Source organism: Tetrao urogallus, assembly GCF_951394365.1.
Source record: "Tetrao urogallus genome assembly, chromosome: 8".
Classification (NCBI taxonomy): Eukaryota; Metazoa; Chordata; class Aves; order Galliformes; family Phasianidae; genus Tetrao; species Tetrao urogallus.
In genome coordinates this window covers 14543523-14560008 of record NC_136821.1, presented here as the reverse complement: position 1 = coordinate 14560008, position 16486 = coordinate 14543523, and the positions used below count along the sequence as shown (strand labels likewise).

At 58.4% G+C, this 16486-nt stretch overlaps 2 protein-coding genes across 3 annotated transcripts; both read right to left on the bottom strand.

The window, feature by feature from the left end:
• Nucleotides 1-3361: 3361 nt before the first annotated feature.
• Nucleotides 3362-8507, bottom strand: VIL1 (villin 1; the record flags this gene model as incomplete). 2 transcript variants are annotated; one of them, XM_079539120.1, is made up of 19 exons in its annotated part: nucleotides 3362-3475; nucleotides 3562-3699; nucleotides 3900-3968; nucleotides 4065-4253; nucleotides 4479-4623; nucleotides 4716-4861; nucleotides 4952-5131; nucleotides 5205-5363; nucleotides 5527-5664; nucleotides 5772-5872; nucleotides 5962-6115; nucleotides 6205-6303; nucleotides 6416-6494; nucleotides 6981-7183; nucleotides 7263-7373; nucleotides 7496-7604; nucleotides 7991-8187; nucleotides 8279-8353; nucleotides 8433-8507. In XM_079539120.1, 19 exons carry the CDS (start codon nucleotides 8505-8507, stop codon nucleotides 3362-3364), a joined length of 2481 nt encoding a protein of 826 aa, XP_079395246.1. The 2 variants fall into 2 exon arrangements, with proteins under 2 accessions (XP_079395246.1, XP_079395247.1); XM_079539121.1 differs by having other exon boundaries at nucleotides 4716-4853; nucleotides 4962-5131.
• A 3463-nt stretch (nucleotides 8508-11970) lies between these two features.
• CTDSP1 (CTD small phosphatase 1) lies at nucleotides 11971-14900 on the bottom strand (the record flags this gene model as incomplete). The annotated part of the gene is given in 8 exon segments (XM_079538822.1): nucleotides 11971-12099; nucleotides 12191-12340; nucleotides 12342-12377; nucleotides 12710-12802; nucleotides 13182-13238; nucleotides 13326-13427; nucleotides 13609-13760; nucleotides 14834-14900. Coding segments are annotated over 8 exon segments (786 nt in total).
• Nucleotides 14901-16486: the final 1586 nt, after the last annotated feature.

Sequence of the window (16486 nt, the reverse complement as noted above, 5' to 3'; positions counted from 1 at the left end):
TGACATTGGTGGGTTTGTAAGCTCTCTGCTGGTGACGTGCAGTTCCAGGAAACAAACTCTTGGTGCTGTGGAATGTATTGCGTACCTGGTGGCAGCTCTGTCTCTTTGATGCCATTCACTGTCATCCTCTTTTAGTGGTGAGATTATACATGTGATTTATTTTACAAGCATTATTATTTGATTGTGTTCTCTTTGCTACATTGTTGTGTAAGTTTGGAGAAGAGAGGTGTGCAGTGTTCCTCGCTGAAGTTACGTTGCTTAGGGCTTGCTTTGATGTAACTGACCCAAGCTGCTGGGTGACACCTGGAGCAGGTGGAGGACAGGAGCTGAACCACAGCTGCTTTTTCATCTTGCCTCATTCTGTGCAGCCGAGAATCATTGTGAAATGGAAACGATGGGAAGAAGGCAGGGCCTGCAGCGCCTTGCTTGCCGCTCTTTGCTTGAGCCGTGGTCTTTCTTTGGTCTTCCCTCATCCCAGGTGCAGAAAAAGGGATTTCACTGCAGCTCTGTGGCTGTTCTTACTGAGGAGTGCAGAGTGCTCCAGCTGTGTGACTAAAGCAGGTGGAAAGCTTTCAGGAAGCTTGTGTTCAGTGCTAACAGAACAGTTTGGGAACATGTTTAATGAGGCTAGCTCCAAGATACTCATTTTAGAGCTTGTTTCAGCAGGGAGAAAAAAATGCCTATTGACTTAATTTTTTTTTTTTTTTTTTTAGCACCTTGGCACTTATTTAGCAGGGGCAGATGTTTCCTTTTGCTGGCATCTACTTACTTCAGAGAAACTGTTGCTATTAAGCAGAGTAGTTGATCTTGTTTTGGCCTCTAGCTCTGTTTTTTGCAGCTTGAGTTTTAGAGGTGAAAGACTTCTTTTAAAAAAAAAAAAAAAAAACACACAGAAAATACACTTTTTTTTTTTTTTTGCTGTCAAGATAGTTTCTGGGTTTTTTAAACTATTGTTAGGAGTTTCTCAGGAATAAATCAGCTGAAGCAAAGCAGGCAGAACCATCTGTGCATAACTGACAGCAGGCACCTCTTCTCGTGGGCACTTCCGTACCAGGGATCGTCCCAATGGGCTGTTATGGGGTGCTGCTTCAGTGACCTCTCCTCCCCTCCGTGTGCAGCAGTGAGGGGCAGCAGTGACAGCCCTTTAGGGAGTGAAAAGCCCCAGTGACCTCCTGGTCCCTGCATTAGGTGGGCACGGCCAGGGTGAAATCTTTGTGGTTTCAAAGGGAGGAGTGAATGTTTGGTTGTAACCACAAGCTTGTGAGATGCAGCCGAAGCAGCGTATGTGTTAATTTATTACAAAGCATTATACTTTTCTATTGTTAGTCCTGATTTTGGTAGGATTCTGGGTGATGGGAAGATGAGGTGAGGCACGAGGTATCCTTTGAACCCATCGCTCCGGCCCCTGGACAAGTGATGAATTGCTCCATCCAGGAGGCAGATGTTTTCCCCAATTTCCTATGCTAGTGCTGTACATAACTAATGGTGTTCCTGCAGGATCAGCAGTCAGCTCTCCTTTCTCAGGACGGTTCTGAAGGCACTGTGCTCCGTTTAATTTATAATAAAAGCAAACATTGCCCAAATTCCCAATGCGCTAACTTTTGTTTAAAACCGTTTTTTGCTTGGAATGAGGTGAGAAGGCTGATGCTTGAATCCAGCAGTCCATGTTCCATGAAAACAAAGTCCTTGTTTATTATTGTAGCCAGAAGGAATTTGCAAACATCTGTGAATTACTTCAAGCTTTTTTTGGCACATGGCGGCTTGGTGGCATGTCACCCTGGCAGCAGGGGCTGCAGAGCCTCTTGCTTGCTGCTGCTGAGCGGTGGGGGATGGGGGGTGAGCAGCCCTCTGTGCTCAGACCTTACTGGCACAGCAGAACACTCAGCTTCTCCCTGTCCTGGCTTGTAAGTGGGTAGAGAGTCTCAGTGGCAGTCCCCTAATGTGTGCAGGCTTCTGGCGTGGGCTGCTCCAGAGAGGAAATGACTTTAGAGCCCTGCAAATGCTCCCAGCCCTTAGCACAATAGCAGCTGTTTGTGCAGGCACTTTGCTGCCAGGGCACAGGGCTCTTTGGTGCTGAGGGGGGATGGATCAGGACTGACTATGCGCAGCAGTGACAGGTCTGACATGTTACAAACCCTTCTTTGGCTTTTCCTCAGCTCTGCAGAATTGTGGTTAAACATTGACCTGCTCCTGAATCAGCTTAGGGTAGTCAAAATGTGATTCAGCACGCAAACCCAAGGAACTGCCATCTTGCTTTTCCTCCCTCCCTGCATTGTATGACTGCGATGATCCACGTTTGCTCCTCTGATAGATGTGAGAACGCTCGTGTCGGTGGACCGGAGCCTGTGCAGCGCAAGGACTGACTGGAGCAGCTTCATGAGGAGCAGGGCTCTGAAGCTTGTGACTGTGCCATCACCTTCCATTTCTACTCAGCACTGATGATAAATGCCTGCTCACCTTCCCTCCCATCCTGTGCAGCACAGTAACTGGGGTGCATGTCCAGCACACTGCCCACAGCAGTCAGCATTGCTGCACTTCACCCTGACACCAGGCATGTGGGGACTGTGTGCTGCAGTGATGGAGGAGTTGAGGAGACTGGGAAGAACTCAACTGTTCTGTTTTCTTTTCATGGAGCTAAGTATCCCTGTAACAGCCTGCCAAAGAGAGATAAAGGAGTGTGGGACCCCAGTGCTGCTGGGGTGCTGAGGGATGTGCAGCTGACGACCTGCTGCAGAGCCACCCCATCCCAGGGTTGGTATCTGCCTGCTTGCAGCCTGACTTCTGGTTCTTTACACTGTTGATGTGGAGCAGCTTTTCTCTGTGTTTTAGCAGACCTGTTCCTCTCTTATTCTTTACAGATTTTGCTCATGTTTCCCTCCCCCTGCCTTTTAAACAATGTGTAGATAGATTTTTTTTTTTTTTTTTTTTTTTTTTTTTTTTTTTTTGTGAAATTAAAACCTTTATTAGCCCTCTTTTGGTTTGAAATCTTATTGCTGCCTGTCCCAGTCCATCTGACAGCACTCTAAAACCCTTGTAGGGCATGGGCTGCACCCCCCGTCGCTGCCTCTGTGACTCTGCTCCCCTATTGCCCCCCCCAGGCCCTGCCCCATGCCTGCTGTCCCTGTGCTTCCCGTGCCATGGCTTGTCGCTTTTACCTTTGATACTGCCAACTATTTACTGAGTTTTATGCATGAGTTCACTGATAACAGAGGGAGTGTCCTGGGGCTGTGTATGAGACCTTTAGTCCTGAGCTGCAGGTGCTGGGGTGGGCAGAGAAGCACACAAAGCCCCATTCCAAATCCATTTTATTTAGTAAAAATAATGTGCTTGCTTGGGATGGCTGTGGGCTGAGCCTCCCCTCCTAGAAGAGTCCTTTCTCCTTCTTGAGATTCTGCTGTTTCCACAAGGGCAAATTGGCAAAGGCAGAGCGGGTCATACCGAAAACAGCCATGAAGTCCTCGTCGGAGAGGTGATTCTGGGGAAGGAGGAGCCTGAGCTCAAGCCACAGGGCTTCCCCCAGCCACGGCCTCCCCAAGCCCCCCCCCCCCCCCCCCCGCTCACCTCCTTCCTGCTGGGATCCACGCCCCGGGGCAGGTCCTCAGCTGCAGTGTTCACCAGCACATCCAATGGTAAGATCTCCAGCTTGGTGGGGACGAGTGTGGTGGTGGCTGTGAAGATCTCATTCTTGGAAGTGAGCCCCTGGTGGGGAGGGACAAGGTCACATAATGGGCAGCTACCAGGCTGCCTTCTAGGGGACTGACACCTTTGTCCCTTCACGTGAAAATGTTCTTGCAGCTTCTTGTGCCGCCTGCCAAAGGCACCAGTAATCCCTTCCCCTGCTGCTGTGCCATGTGTTACTCAGGGTCCCCTCTTGTCCCAACTCTTCCTGTGACACTCACTGACACAAGGTGCCCAATGCTGGCGTTGTCCCCCAGCTCAGCTTTCAGCTCATCATAGGATTTCTTGTCCTGCAGGAACAGAATTGCTCAGCTGGAGCTACATCCAGTCTTGTCCCCATCTCCAGAAGTCTCCTCGCTACTTCCAGCCCCCACCCCCTGACTCACGTTCCAATAGAGGGGATCCCAGGCCGTGAACCAGCCGGTAAAAGTGGGGGGCTCGTAGCCCTGCTTCACCACAATGATGGGGGTGTCGAGGTCACGGCTGCCAGGGTGGCTCTGCAGGTACTCCTGTGCTGTCACTGCTGCAGACTCCTTCTCTGACTCATTGGCACCTTTCCCGATCCAGAAGAAAATCTGCAATGGGGCCACCATGTCCAGCACTGGGCTGGCCCTTCACCGGTGGCTGGGGACACAGAATCTGTCCCCAAGGATGGGTGCTGGGAGCCCATCCTCAATGAAAACCATGTGGATTGGGTTTCCATGCTCCCATCCCACCACCTCCGGTTGATGCAGGTCCTTCATCCTGTTGGGGACGTGAGCTTGTCCGCAACAGGAAAAATCCTTCCATCCCCTGCACACCTGGTCCCAAGTGTCCAGCAGGTAAACGTCATTCTCATCCAGATCATCCTGGATGAAGTCGACAATCTCAGTGGCCAAGAACCTGCCTGTCTTGTTGGAGCATTCAAAGAGCCGGGGTGGCACAGAGAGATTCTCCTCCTGTAGCCTGGTGGGGAGACATGGTTGCGATGGCAACTGGCCAAGGAACTGGGGGCACTAGGAGAATCCATTGAGGGGCTGGGGACACAGAGCTCGTACCTCTTGCTGTTGGCATAGCTGGTCTTGCCGCCCAGAGCTACCCAGAACTCAGGTGGCTCCTGCCCTTCAGCGACCACCAGTTTTTCAGTCTTGGAGATGATGTCGGCCACCATCTTGCCCATCTCACGCTCATCCCCGCTGCAGCCCTACAGTGTGAGCGGCACAGCTCCAGCACTGAGCCCACCCCAACCCCTGGAGGACAAGGAGAAGGAGGAGCTGGTCGAGGCCGTACCCACCTTCCCATACCAGAGGTAGCAGCAGCCGGGTGTCTTGAGCACAAAGACATCATTGGAGTTGAGAGAAGCAGCTCGAACAGGTGTTTCGAAGGCCTTGGTGTTGTACTCATTGGTGCCATGCACGTGGAAGAGCCGAGTGGAGGATGCTGGCTCCGTGTTCCCTGCCCTCGAGGAGCCATTCTGGGGACAGTGGGGATAGGAAGAGGTCACACAGCCACCAGTTTGCCCACCCTGCCACCAGCCCCGTGCTCACCTCGTACACCACCATCTTGCCCTTGAAGATGGCCATCAGGTGGGCCGGCTCCTTGCCCATGGTGACGCGCACCTGCACGGGCTCGTTGTTGTACTTCTGGTCCAGGATAACAGCTTGGTAGGCCGAGGCGGCCAGCTCCTCCGTACTGGCATGGCGGCCCTGCGTCAGGACATTCTCTCTTTAGGAATGTAGGCGGGATGGGAAGGCGGTGGAGGGGCAGGGAATGACCCACAGGGGACTTGTGCATGGGGCCTTCTGGTGGGTAGCCCTGTCCTGCACTGTCCCGCTGAGGATGAGCTCTGGGTAGGGGACAGGGACTCACCTGCCAGATGTAGATGATGCGGTTCACCTTGGGCCCCACATAGTAGGTGTAGAGCACCAGGTAGCAGTCCCCGCCGTAGAAGTGGCCTAACCACCGCTTCTCCACAGGCACCAGCTCCCGGTTCTCCACCCGCCAGACCTGGTGGGATGGTGTCACACTGCGTTCCTGGCCCCACAGCACCTGCACTCCCATGGCATCTTCCAGCGTGGCACACGGATTCATTCCACCTCCTTCCCACAGCCTACCTCTGCCTCCCCAGATCCATCATCCACCATCTTCTGCTGGGCAGCCACTTCAGGCTTGGCGTGCATTGTGGTGGCATCAAACTTCACCTGCTCCACCTTGGCTGCAGGGAAGAGTGAGGACTGAGCCAGGCTTGGGGACCCCCTTCAGCATCCCTCCAGACCTCTGGGACCAGCACCTTGTGGCACTCACCCACTTTGCCCACAGTATGGGTCTTGCCCATCCCACTGGTTTGGTTGGGAACAGTCCATTTTTGGAAGAGCTGCCTGAAGAGAGCGGACTCAGACCCATCATTTTCTGTTTCCACACTGGTGCTGGACGGGTAATTCTTGGCTTTGATGAAGCCCTGAAGGGAGCCAGATCCAGTACCTGGACATGGAATACCCAGTCTCTCCTCGGAGACAACAAACCCAAACCACCACCGCAAGCACTCACCAGGGCCCTGCTCATTGCCTGCTGCTTCTCCTCCTTGCTGGCATTCTTTCCCTTCCACACAAAGATCTTGAGACCAGCTTGATCAAGGATGTAGCAGTCCTGGGAGGGGGGGAGGACAGCAGACATTAAACCTTAGGGTAGCTTCGATCTTTGGGTGGGCACTTGAGTTAAAGCTGCCAAGGAAAATGGGCACTGCTCTTGAGCATCTCACCTCATGCTGGAGCATGTCTTGAGTCAAGGGGCGAATTGCTATCTCTTGTATGACCAGGTTCCCACTGGCATCAGAGACACTGGTGGACACAGAGAGAGGAGAGAAAGGTAGAAACAGTTCTGAAAAACATCTTCCCCAGCGCCACATGGGGCTGGGGGGCGCAGCTCCATTTCCATCTCTATCTCCATCGCTTTCTTTGCCATCATCTCCATCCCCACTGCCACCCCAAACATGGAAGAGCTGGTGAGGGACAAGGGGATGTCAGATCAGATGGGGACAGTCAGCTCTAGGGGGGACATGCCTCTGTGTTAGAAAGCATCCGTGACATTTGCATGAGCATCTCCGTACTAGCTGTTAGGTACCAACCCCTTTGGCACTGGGGGATCCCAGTGCTCCTACAGCACCCAAAGGACCTGTCCCTCTGTGGTGGCTTCGTCCCTTCTCCCTTGCCATCCATAGGGATGGGACTTGTGAGACTCCCTGCTGCCAACATCATGGTATCACCCTGACACCTCGCACCCGTACAAGATGCCTCCATAGATACGGCCCATCCCCAGTAACTCACTGGTACAGCTTGAGGGCACTGTTGAGTGCCTGGTGCACTTGGTCATCGGCTGTGGCTGCCTTGATGTTCTTCTTCTCCCCCAGCACATGTGTCAGGACCTGCATCAGCTCAGGTGAGGCCCCCTCATCCTCACCTTCCACCACACCAACCTTCGCACGTCCCGCACGCTCTCGGTCCCGAATGTCCTTGGCCAGGGTCATCGCCTGCACCCAGGGAAAGGATCAGAACGGTGAGGTCCCAGCATGGGGGCTGGAGGCACCGAGCAGCCAGATCCTGCCATACCCCCATCCTCTCGGCACGACTGCTCTCAGGGCCGTTCCACTGGATGATGAGCTGGCCAAGGTCCAGCAGGAAGACATCACCCAGGTTGAAGCTTTTCCAGCTCATCTCCACCTGCAGCAGGACAGAGTGGGTCAGGCACACACAGCCTCCCTGCTCAGCAACCCTCCCACCAGGGTCTGCACTGCTCCCCATTCTGCTTGGGCTTTGTGGGGTGACCACATCCCCTGTCTCACCTCTGCAGCCACCACATTCTTCTTGCCCTTCACATGTAGCAGGCGCTGGACGTTGTAGGTGTTGGTCTCCACGTGCTTCATGCCTGAGGCAACCCCACCCTGCTTATAGCTGAGAGGACATGGATATGACATAAGCCTTGGGTCACGCTTCCCACTCCAGCAAGGATCTTCTCCTGCCCATATGCACAGCAACCACTAACATTACTGGTATGAGTAATTGACAGAGACAGAATCCAGGCCAACATCCCCCCTTCCCAGAGTAGAGATGTTCCCATGGGGTCATAAAATCTTTAGGGTAGGAAAGACCTCTAAGATCATCCAATCCAACCATCAACCCATCCCCTCCAAACCACGAAACCATGTCACTCACAATGTGACATTATGCTTTTCTTGATGCAGAGGGAGCCTTCCCATTGCCACTGTCACAGAGACCCTTCTAGCAAGGCAGGAAGGATAGCCATGGCAAGCAACAGAACACCCATGTTGGCAACTTACATGAGTCCCTGCTTGAAGTACGCACGAAACGTTTCGCTCTCATGGCCCTGGACCTCACGGTGCTGCACAGCCACAGAGCCCAGATGCTCGTCCATCTGCGTGGTGTAGATGGCGGCTGCCCCCTGCTCGTCCTGACTTGAGTTCTTACCCAGCCAGTAGTGGATGTTGTAGCTGAAGCTGCTCCCAGTCTTACGTGTCTGCAGGATGGGGAACCCGCTAGGAGCCGTGCACCCTGTGTCCACAGGTCTAGGCCACCCCACAGCACCCCAAGTCCCTACACAGCCCTACCGACAGCAGCACATAGCAATCCCCCTCGTAGAAGTTGCCATAGCTTTTAGTGGGCACCGGCACCATCTCCATGTTCTGTAGGAAGAAGGTACACATGAGCAGGGCAGCCTGCAGGGGTCCTAAACCCAAAGCCTCCCACATCCACAGGACCCACCTCGATTCTCCATATCTGGATGCCCGGCGTGGTCTTGTCCAGCTTCCCGGTGACCTTTTTGCTGAGCTCCACCATGGTGCTGGCTGCAGGCAGGGGGACCTGTTGCCGGCACCCTTGTTAGGGTTAACAGCAGGCAGCCTCATTAAGAGCTGGGCTGCAGCCATCTGCTGTCCTGCAGCCAGCCAGGCAGTCAACCCCCTGAAGCCATGGGGGGTGAATGGCGGCTGTGGACACACGAGGAGGGTGCAACCCCTCCCTGGTGGTGAGTGGGGGTCCTGGGCCATGCCAGGTGCGTATGGGAGCAGGTAACCGTGGTGTCCTGCTGTCCACATGTTCCCATATCCTCCCCTGCTTCCTGGGCACAGGGCCAGGCTTTGTGAGCCATTCCTCCTGCTGCAGAGCCACACCTGGGTGACACTTCAATGGCCTTTCTCCCTTTGTCCCTGCTCATGGCATGGGCATCACATCCTACATGGGTGTGTATGCACATCCATGGATGCGCAGCCTCCACGACCCCAACACCACATGCCCTGTGCTGCATTGCTGGGCCATGTCCTCCTCCCGATCCCCCCACCGCCTCTGAGCCCCAATGAGACAGAGCCCCTTGTTAACCCCAGCAGGTCTCTTCTCCCCACCCCCATCCCAGTGCCACCTACAGCACTGGCACTGGGATGTGCTGTCCCCTCATCCCCGGCCCCTCACCTTCCCCGCAGAGCTGAGCACAAGGTGCGTGTACCTAGGGAAAGTGCTGGGGTGCCAGCAGAAAAGAGACCTTTGTCCCCAGCTGTCCCAGCCCATGTTCACCATATAAGGGCAGGAAGAACCTTGAGTCAAGGTCCCCGCATCCCTCAAGGTTTCCCCTCAGAGCCCCATTACTCTCAGGGTAATGACACCTGGGTGGCACCCACTTCCCATGGCACTGAGCCACCATGATCCCCCACCCACGCATGGGGAGGAGACAACGCAGGTACCAGTGGCCATGTCCCCATGGGAGATGGGGACCGAGCAGGCTGCAGAGATGCTCCCAATCCCAACCATGGGGGATCCAAAGCAACCAAAACCTATGGGGCCATGTTGGAGCCACCTGCAATGGCTCCAACCACATAGAAAGGTGCAATTGTCCCATTTGTCCTACCCAGCGTGGGGCTGCCAGCATGGGGTGGATCCCGCCTGCAACTACCCACTTTCTGTTTCATTCCATGGCTTCTCTGTGTGCCAAGGCATCACCAGCCTGGTGGTGGGGATCCCCATGGGTTGGATTGGACGTGGCCAGAGGTCCCTCAGTTGGAGCAGAGAGTGGCCAGAGAGAGGACACCTTGGGGACTAGGGACTCTTCAGGATAGTCAGAATGCAGTTGTTCTGAAACTCCTCCAGCAACAATTGGTGTTCTGAGGCTGAGCTACCCTAGCCCTTTCATCCTTGCCCTTTTCCACCCTAATTCTGCCTGATAGCATTTGGATGGCTCTGGAGGTGCAGGAGGGGCTGTGGAACGCTGGCACCAAGGCATCACCTATCCCACGCTTATCACAGCACTGTTACAGCATGATTGCCCCCACCCTGCTGAGCCAGCACTGTGCCACCAGCGGCACCCTGTGCCCTTGCAGCCCCAGGGATCACCAAAGGGATAGTGATGGCTCAGCCACCCAACAAGAGACTCCCGAGGCCAAGGAGGTGGGCTCCCCAACACCTTCTATCCCCCCAAATCCTCCCACCCCACAGTGCAGTCCCACACCAGTGACCCCTTACCTGGTTGCGCAGCCCCCGCTTGCTGCCCGTGTCCCGTTGGTGTGGCACAAGGGACAGCAGCAGTGAGCCCCTTCCTTGGGCCCCACGCAGGGCCACTAACGAACTCAGCAATTAGCACAGTTACCGGGGAGGAGGACAGAGGCTTCATTAAGGAGGAGAGGCGTGGGGCCAAAGAGGGCACTGGTGGCTGTGCTGGGGAGGCACCCAAACCCCTCTTATGCCCTCCCCCCAAGTGCTGGGGGCTCTGGTACCTTAATGAGTATGGGAGCACCCACAGTCCCCCGCAGCACCCAATGAGACCCAAGCAGGAGTCCCTGCAGTGGGCATATGCATTGCATATGGGGCTTGCACACACCTACGTGCAGCAGAGAGGTGTGCACGATGCACACCTGCATGCACACACAGACCACGATTCCATACACATGTGCACACACAGCTTAGCACAGCCCATTTCCAGGAGGGTTGGACAGCTTTAATCACACCAAGGCACTTACTGGTCCCCAGCCCCCCCGCCCCCACGCCCCCAACTCCAGCCCCCCTCCCCCCGCACACCCAGGGGCGCACCCATGGGTGCTGCCTGATGTGGCCAATAAAGTGCTGAGTGGGACCCTGCTGCAGGAGCAGGGTGCAGGGTGGGGGGCATAGGCAGAGCCGGGGGGGCCCTCACCCTGGCCCCCAGCGTTTGGAGAAGGGCAGCACCGCAGGGGCCGGACGGACAGTAACGGAGAGTTAAAAAGCCCTCCCCCAAAAGATTCCCCCATTCCCTGGCACAGCGGTAAAAAGGCACCCTTGATTATTTGGGAGACCGTTGCTTTTCTCCCCTTAAAAATATATCATTGTCCATAGATTGACTCTAAAAGATATGCTCTCCCTCCATTTAAAAATTCCCCCCCCCTCCCTGAGAGCCCTCCATCCCCTCGAGGCTGGGAGACCACGGCAAGGGGGAGGGGGGCAGGGTTCATGTAAGGCCATGGAGAGGTGGGGGGGGGTGGGACATTACATTAAGGCTTCTATGGGCCACCCCCATTGGGAGTCACAGCCTTTGGTGACACTGAGCAGGGATGGGATAGAGGGCGTGTGGCCCCCCCACAAGGCAGGGGAACCCTGCTGGTGAGTGGAGTGGCCCCATTGCCACGGAGGCACTGTGGGAGTGGGGGTTTGAGGCCACCAGAATTCCCACCCCCGTGGGAAGAAAGTGAGGTTGGAGGGGGTGATTTTGTATCCCTTCCCCAGGCACCTCTATTGCAGGGGGGACACATACAGACATGGCGTCCCAAGGCACATGGAGGCATTGAAAACCAGGGGCTCAGCCTCCCCAAAATGCACCTCTGGAGGTGGGGAGGGGGCACCAGAAGGCACAAAGGGCTGTGTGGAGTGGTGCCTCCCCAAAGTTATCAGCTGCACAGAAGGCAGAGCTGGGGGCACGGCAGTGACACCAAGACCAATGGGACCCAAACTTGGGCTGCCAGTCTCCCCATTGGACTAAGACTGTGGGGACCAGGTTCCCCCAAAAGGCAGTGGAAAGCAGCAGCTGCTTAACTCCCCTCCCCACTGCAGGGGATGCAGAGGGGAAAAGGACCTGAGAACCATTTTGGGGAGGGGGGGGCAGCGAGAGGACGGGACTCCTCCAAACATGTCCCCAGCGGGTCACCCCGGGCACCCCTTCTGCGTGGAGCACCCACCGTGACCATTGCAGCGGGGAATGGGAAGGTGATGGGGGGACACCGGGAACCCCGCAGCCCCCCAGTGATGCTGCCACCGGGCCACCACTGCCGGCCACGCTGGGGCACCACTAGCTGTTAGTCCGCTGCTTCTTGAGCACTGTGTAAACGTCGTCCACTTTGCTGAGTCTCTCGAAGAAGGGCAGCAGGTCCAGCAGCTCCGTGTCTGCCATGTTGTCGAACCATGAGGCCACCGGCACCTGCGGGCACAGCCACTGGCTCAGGACCTTGCGTCCCTTGTAGCCCCATTGTGCCACCACCCAGACCACCCCCCCCCCACAGGGTACGTACAGCGTTGTCGGGGTGGAAGATGTAGGAGGCGGGCGAGTTGTCCACGATGATGATGCGGCGCAGGTCGCGGCCCAGGCGGCTCAGGTCTTTCACGTAGTTGCCCCGGTGGAAGACGCAGGACTCGCGGAAGAGCCGGGCACGGAACGCCCCCCCATTTATCCAGCAGGTCGGCCACGGGGTCCGCATACTGCGAGGAGAGGGGAGGTCAGCAGGTGGCCAAAGGGAATCGAGGTGGCTGTCAAGGTTCAGTGGTCCCTTGGGTGGTTGGGCAAGGGAGACAAACGGTGGCCAAAGTCCGATGGTCCCAAGGTCAGTGGGTGGTTGGCCAAGGGGGACCCAGCGGTGCCCATGGGTGGTCACCAAAAGGGACCACTGACATCCAGCATCCAGAGGTGCCCATGGGTTTGTCACCAAGGGCCAGAGGTGGACAAAGGTCCAGTGATGCCATAGGTTTGCGGCTGCAGGGGACTCATGGTGCCCAAGGAAGGGGACAACAGGGTAACTGGAGCTGCCACTCACCTTGGCCAGGCTGGCGGTGAAGAGCACACACTCAAACAGCTCTCCCATGCGCTGCAGGAACTCGTCCACATGCGGCCGCTTCAGCACATACACCTACAGGCACAGGCATTGAGGGACCCAGCGGCACATAACCCTAACCCTACGGGGGTTGCCAGCACCACCCCCCTGTGACCACTCTGGTGGAGCCCCACACCACAAAGGGCACCACGTCCTGACCCCGGTCAGCAGCAGGGAGGAGACATGCCCTGTGCTGGAATGAGGGGACACCGCTTGCTGACAGTCAGGGGTGCCCGCTATCCCTGGCATCTCCAGGGTGAAGCGTTGGGCGGGCTCCGGAGCCAAGTAACCTAGAACAGGCTGACTGCCAGATCACAGCCTATCCTGGATTACTTGAACCCAGCGCCAGCCTCTTTGGGGGGCACCCCACCTGACCCCCAAACTCCTCCCAAGCCCTCACTGCACAGCCCCATACCTGGTGCATGATACCATCAATTTCCACCGGAATGATGAAGTCAGCGTTGTTCACCGGCTGCAGAGAGCACAGCGGGGTCAGCGTGGGGTAGGGGGCTCCCATGGCCTGTAAACCTCCCTTCCACCCCAATAGGGGTGCTCCCACCTTGAAGGAGCTGTGCACCAGTGTCTCGTCCAGGTCGATGACCACACACAGCTTGCTGGCATCCTGAGGCTTGATCTCGGGCAGGAGGTGCTTGACCGCAGCCTGCAGCAGGGGGGCACAGCCAGGGGGTCGGTGGGGGGGCGAGGGGCACCCTCTTCCCTTCTGCCTTGTGCCCGGGTCAGGCAGCAGTGTCTCCTTCTTTAGTTACAGGGGGCTGGGGCACGGTGGTCGAGTGCCCCTGGATCCGCCCCCATTTTGGGGCAGGAGTTCTGGAAGGGGGTACCTTGGGCACGGTGCCATTCTCCTCCACCAGCAGTGGGGCGTTGTTATTGACGGAGAAGGGCTCAGCATCATCGTGGCACAGGCAGCAGAAGAGGGACTGGAGGATGCTGCGGCCCCGAGGCTTCTTGGCAGCGGCCGGGGGGCTCTGGGCACCTGCGGTATTGGGGAGCACAACAGGGGTTGGGCACCACCAGGATCCTACAATAGATGCCCTCTCCTGAAGCTGGGGGGGAACTCCTCGAGGTGGGCAACCCCCCGGGGGGTGCTGAGACCCCACGGACACGCGTGGGTTGTGCTGTAGGAGGGGCCGAGCCAAAGGGGAGGGGCCTAGCCATCTTTCTTCCCGCCTCCCCGCCAACTGTTCGGCTTGCTCATTGGCTGGTGCAAACGACCCGGAGGCGAGGAGCCAATCGCGGTGAAGCACACCCCGCTGGGTGCCGTTTCCTGAGCCCCCATTGGTGGATCGCAGGGAAACTGAGGCACGGACACCTTCAGCGCGGCCGGATCCTGCCCCAGCCCAAGCCCGAGGGTCGGGAGCGGGGCAGGGATGCTGCCGGGGGGTGAGACGGCTGCCGACCCTCATGGTTCTGTTCCTCCGAGACTCGCAGGGCCCTGGGAACCCCCACAGTGGGCCAGGGGCTGCCCCCCCTGCGATCCCACGCCGGGACGCCACGGAGCCGCGTCCCTCCGTGCCTCAGATTCCCCACGGCGCTTCCCCCGCCCCGCTCTCCCCCAATCACCCCAGGAGGGACGCAGACGGGGAATGACGCGTGGAGCAGTGCAGACGAAACCCCCTTCCCGTGTCCCCGCGGCCCCGTCCCGGTGCACGCAGCCCCGCGGGGCCGCACTCCAGCTGAGGCCGACCGCAACTCATCACACGCTCCGCGCCCGTCGCCGCGCACGGGGGGCGGGGGGGGGCACGTGGGGGACCCTAAGCAACGCGGAGCAAAGGGTCTGACCCTTGGCCCTATAGGAGACAGGGCGGATGGGGGAAGGCTGGGCTGTCACCGTGTACCCCATAGTGCCATGCAGCGAGAAGAGGGGGAGGTTCGTGGGGGGGGGAGGGAGGGGGGTGGACGCACAGCGGCGGCGGGGGCCGAGGAGCGATTTTCCAGATTTAGCCCCCCCGACCCTCCCCTAAAGCAAAACCCACAGAGGGAGGAAGGGAGGAGGAGGGGATGTGGGGGGGTCCCGATGCCGGATTATTTAGAGGAGGGGGGCATTACCTTTCTCCTGCAGCGGGGCGGTCACCTCCTCCTTGCTAACCTGGGTGATGATGGACTGGTGGTCCATGGGGGGGAGGGGGAGGGGGGGGCAGGAGCGCGGAGCTGCCCCCCCCGGCTCGGCCCCCCGGGGAAGGGGGAGGGGGGGGGGGGGGGGGCGGGAGGGGCGCGGGGCGGGGAGGGGGGGGCGGGCGGCGGGCGCGGGGCGGCGGGCGCGGGCGCGGGGAGCGGCGGAGGAAACTTTGTTACAACATGGAGTTTCCTCCGCACGGTTTTTTGCTACAAACATGGAACCCGGACGCGGTTTCAAGGAACCCCTTAAAAGGGCAATGCCAACTCCGTAACCCAAACCCGCTTCCCCCCCCCCCTTCACACCACCGTCCCCATCCGGCTCACGCCCCGTGTAGGAGGAGCAGGGGGTCGCCACTGCCCGCACGTTTCGGGGGTCTCGAGGTGCTGGAAGTCCCCTCCGCAGATCCCCCACCCACCGCCGCACAGCCCCGCTCCCTCTGCCACCACGTTGTCCCCACCCCTCAGCAGCTGCCGAGGATGCACCGCTGCGGTTTTCTTTCCCTCCCCGACAATCCGCAGGGAACTCGGGGTCACCCCACGAGGACGCGCCGTGGGGTGTCCCCGTTTGTCCCCCCCCGACCCGGCCCGGTGGCGACGCCCGTGGGTCCCAGCTGTCCCCTGGCTCTGAGCGACTGTCTGGGGCGCGCTCCGGTGGGCTCGGGAGCAAAGCCTCGTCCCTGCGCGGTGCCACCACCAACCCCACGGAGACATCGAGGGGAAAAATCCCCCCATCCTGCCGGGCTGGCAGCTGTGATAGCAGGCAGTGCTGCCCCCGTGCCCTGAGGCTGCGATGTCCCCTGTCCCCGAAGAGGAAGAGGAAAGAAGCTGCCGTGCTTCCTCCGGGCCCTATTTCGGGCCGGATCCCGCCGCTGTCGCTGTCCTTTTCCGTACGGGGATGCTGAAGGTCTGGGCCCCACAGGGGCACACGCAGAGGCCGCACGCGCTGCCCGCTCTGTGATCCCGCACGAGGAGGAAGGCCTCGCGGTGCGGTGACAGCTGGCGGCCCTGGTGACCGCGGCGCCGGCCCCAGCACGACGAAGCCCGACTTCTAATTAACTAATTAATGCAATTAGCGAGGCTCCGAGGCCAGGCTGGGAGTCAAGCACTCGAAGCATCAAGCATCCCTCCAGCCGGCTGCACGCTCGGGTACGGAGTGGGGGCTGGGAACAGGATGGGGACATGGCCTCATGCTGCATGTGTCACCGTCCCCATAAGGACCACAGCGTCTCCGCAAGGACCTCTCTGTCCCCACGAGGACCAGGCTGTGCCTCAGGCTCTTAGAGAACCATCTGCTACAGCCGCCCCCTACTCTAACCCTAACCCTGCCACGAGCTCAGCCGCCCTTGGGACACCCCGTCCCCTGCTGTCCCTGTGCTCTCAGAGCCCCTCCGTGCCCCCGAGTCTCTCTGCCCTCCCCACTCCATGCAAGGGATGCCCCTCGCGCGGCCCCGAGGCCGTGGGAGGAGGATGGGGGACGGGACACACGGGGACACCCTCGACCGGCTGTGGGCCCCACCGGCCCGGCTCCTCCTTCAAGCAGCACACAGCCGGGCCAACGCGGAGGGGGGTGGGGGGGGAGGCACC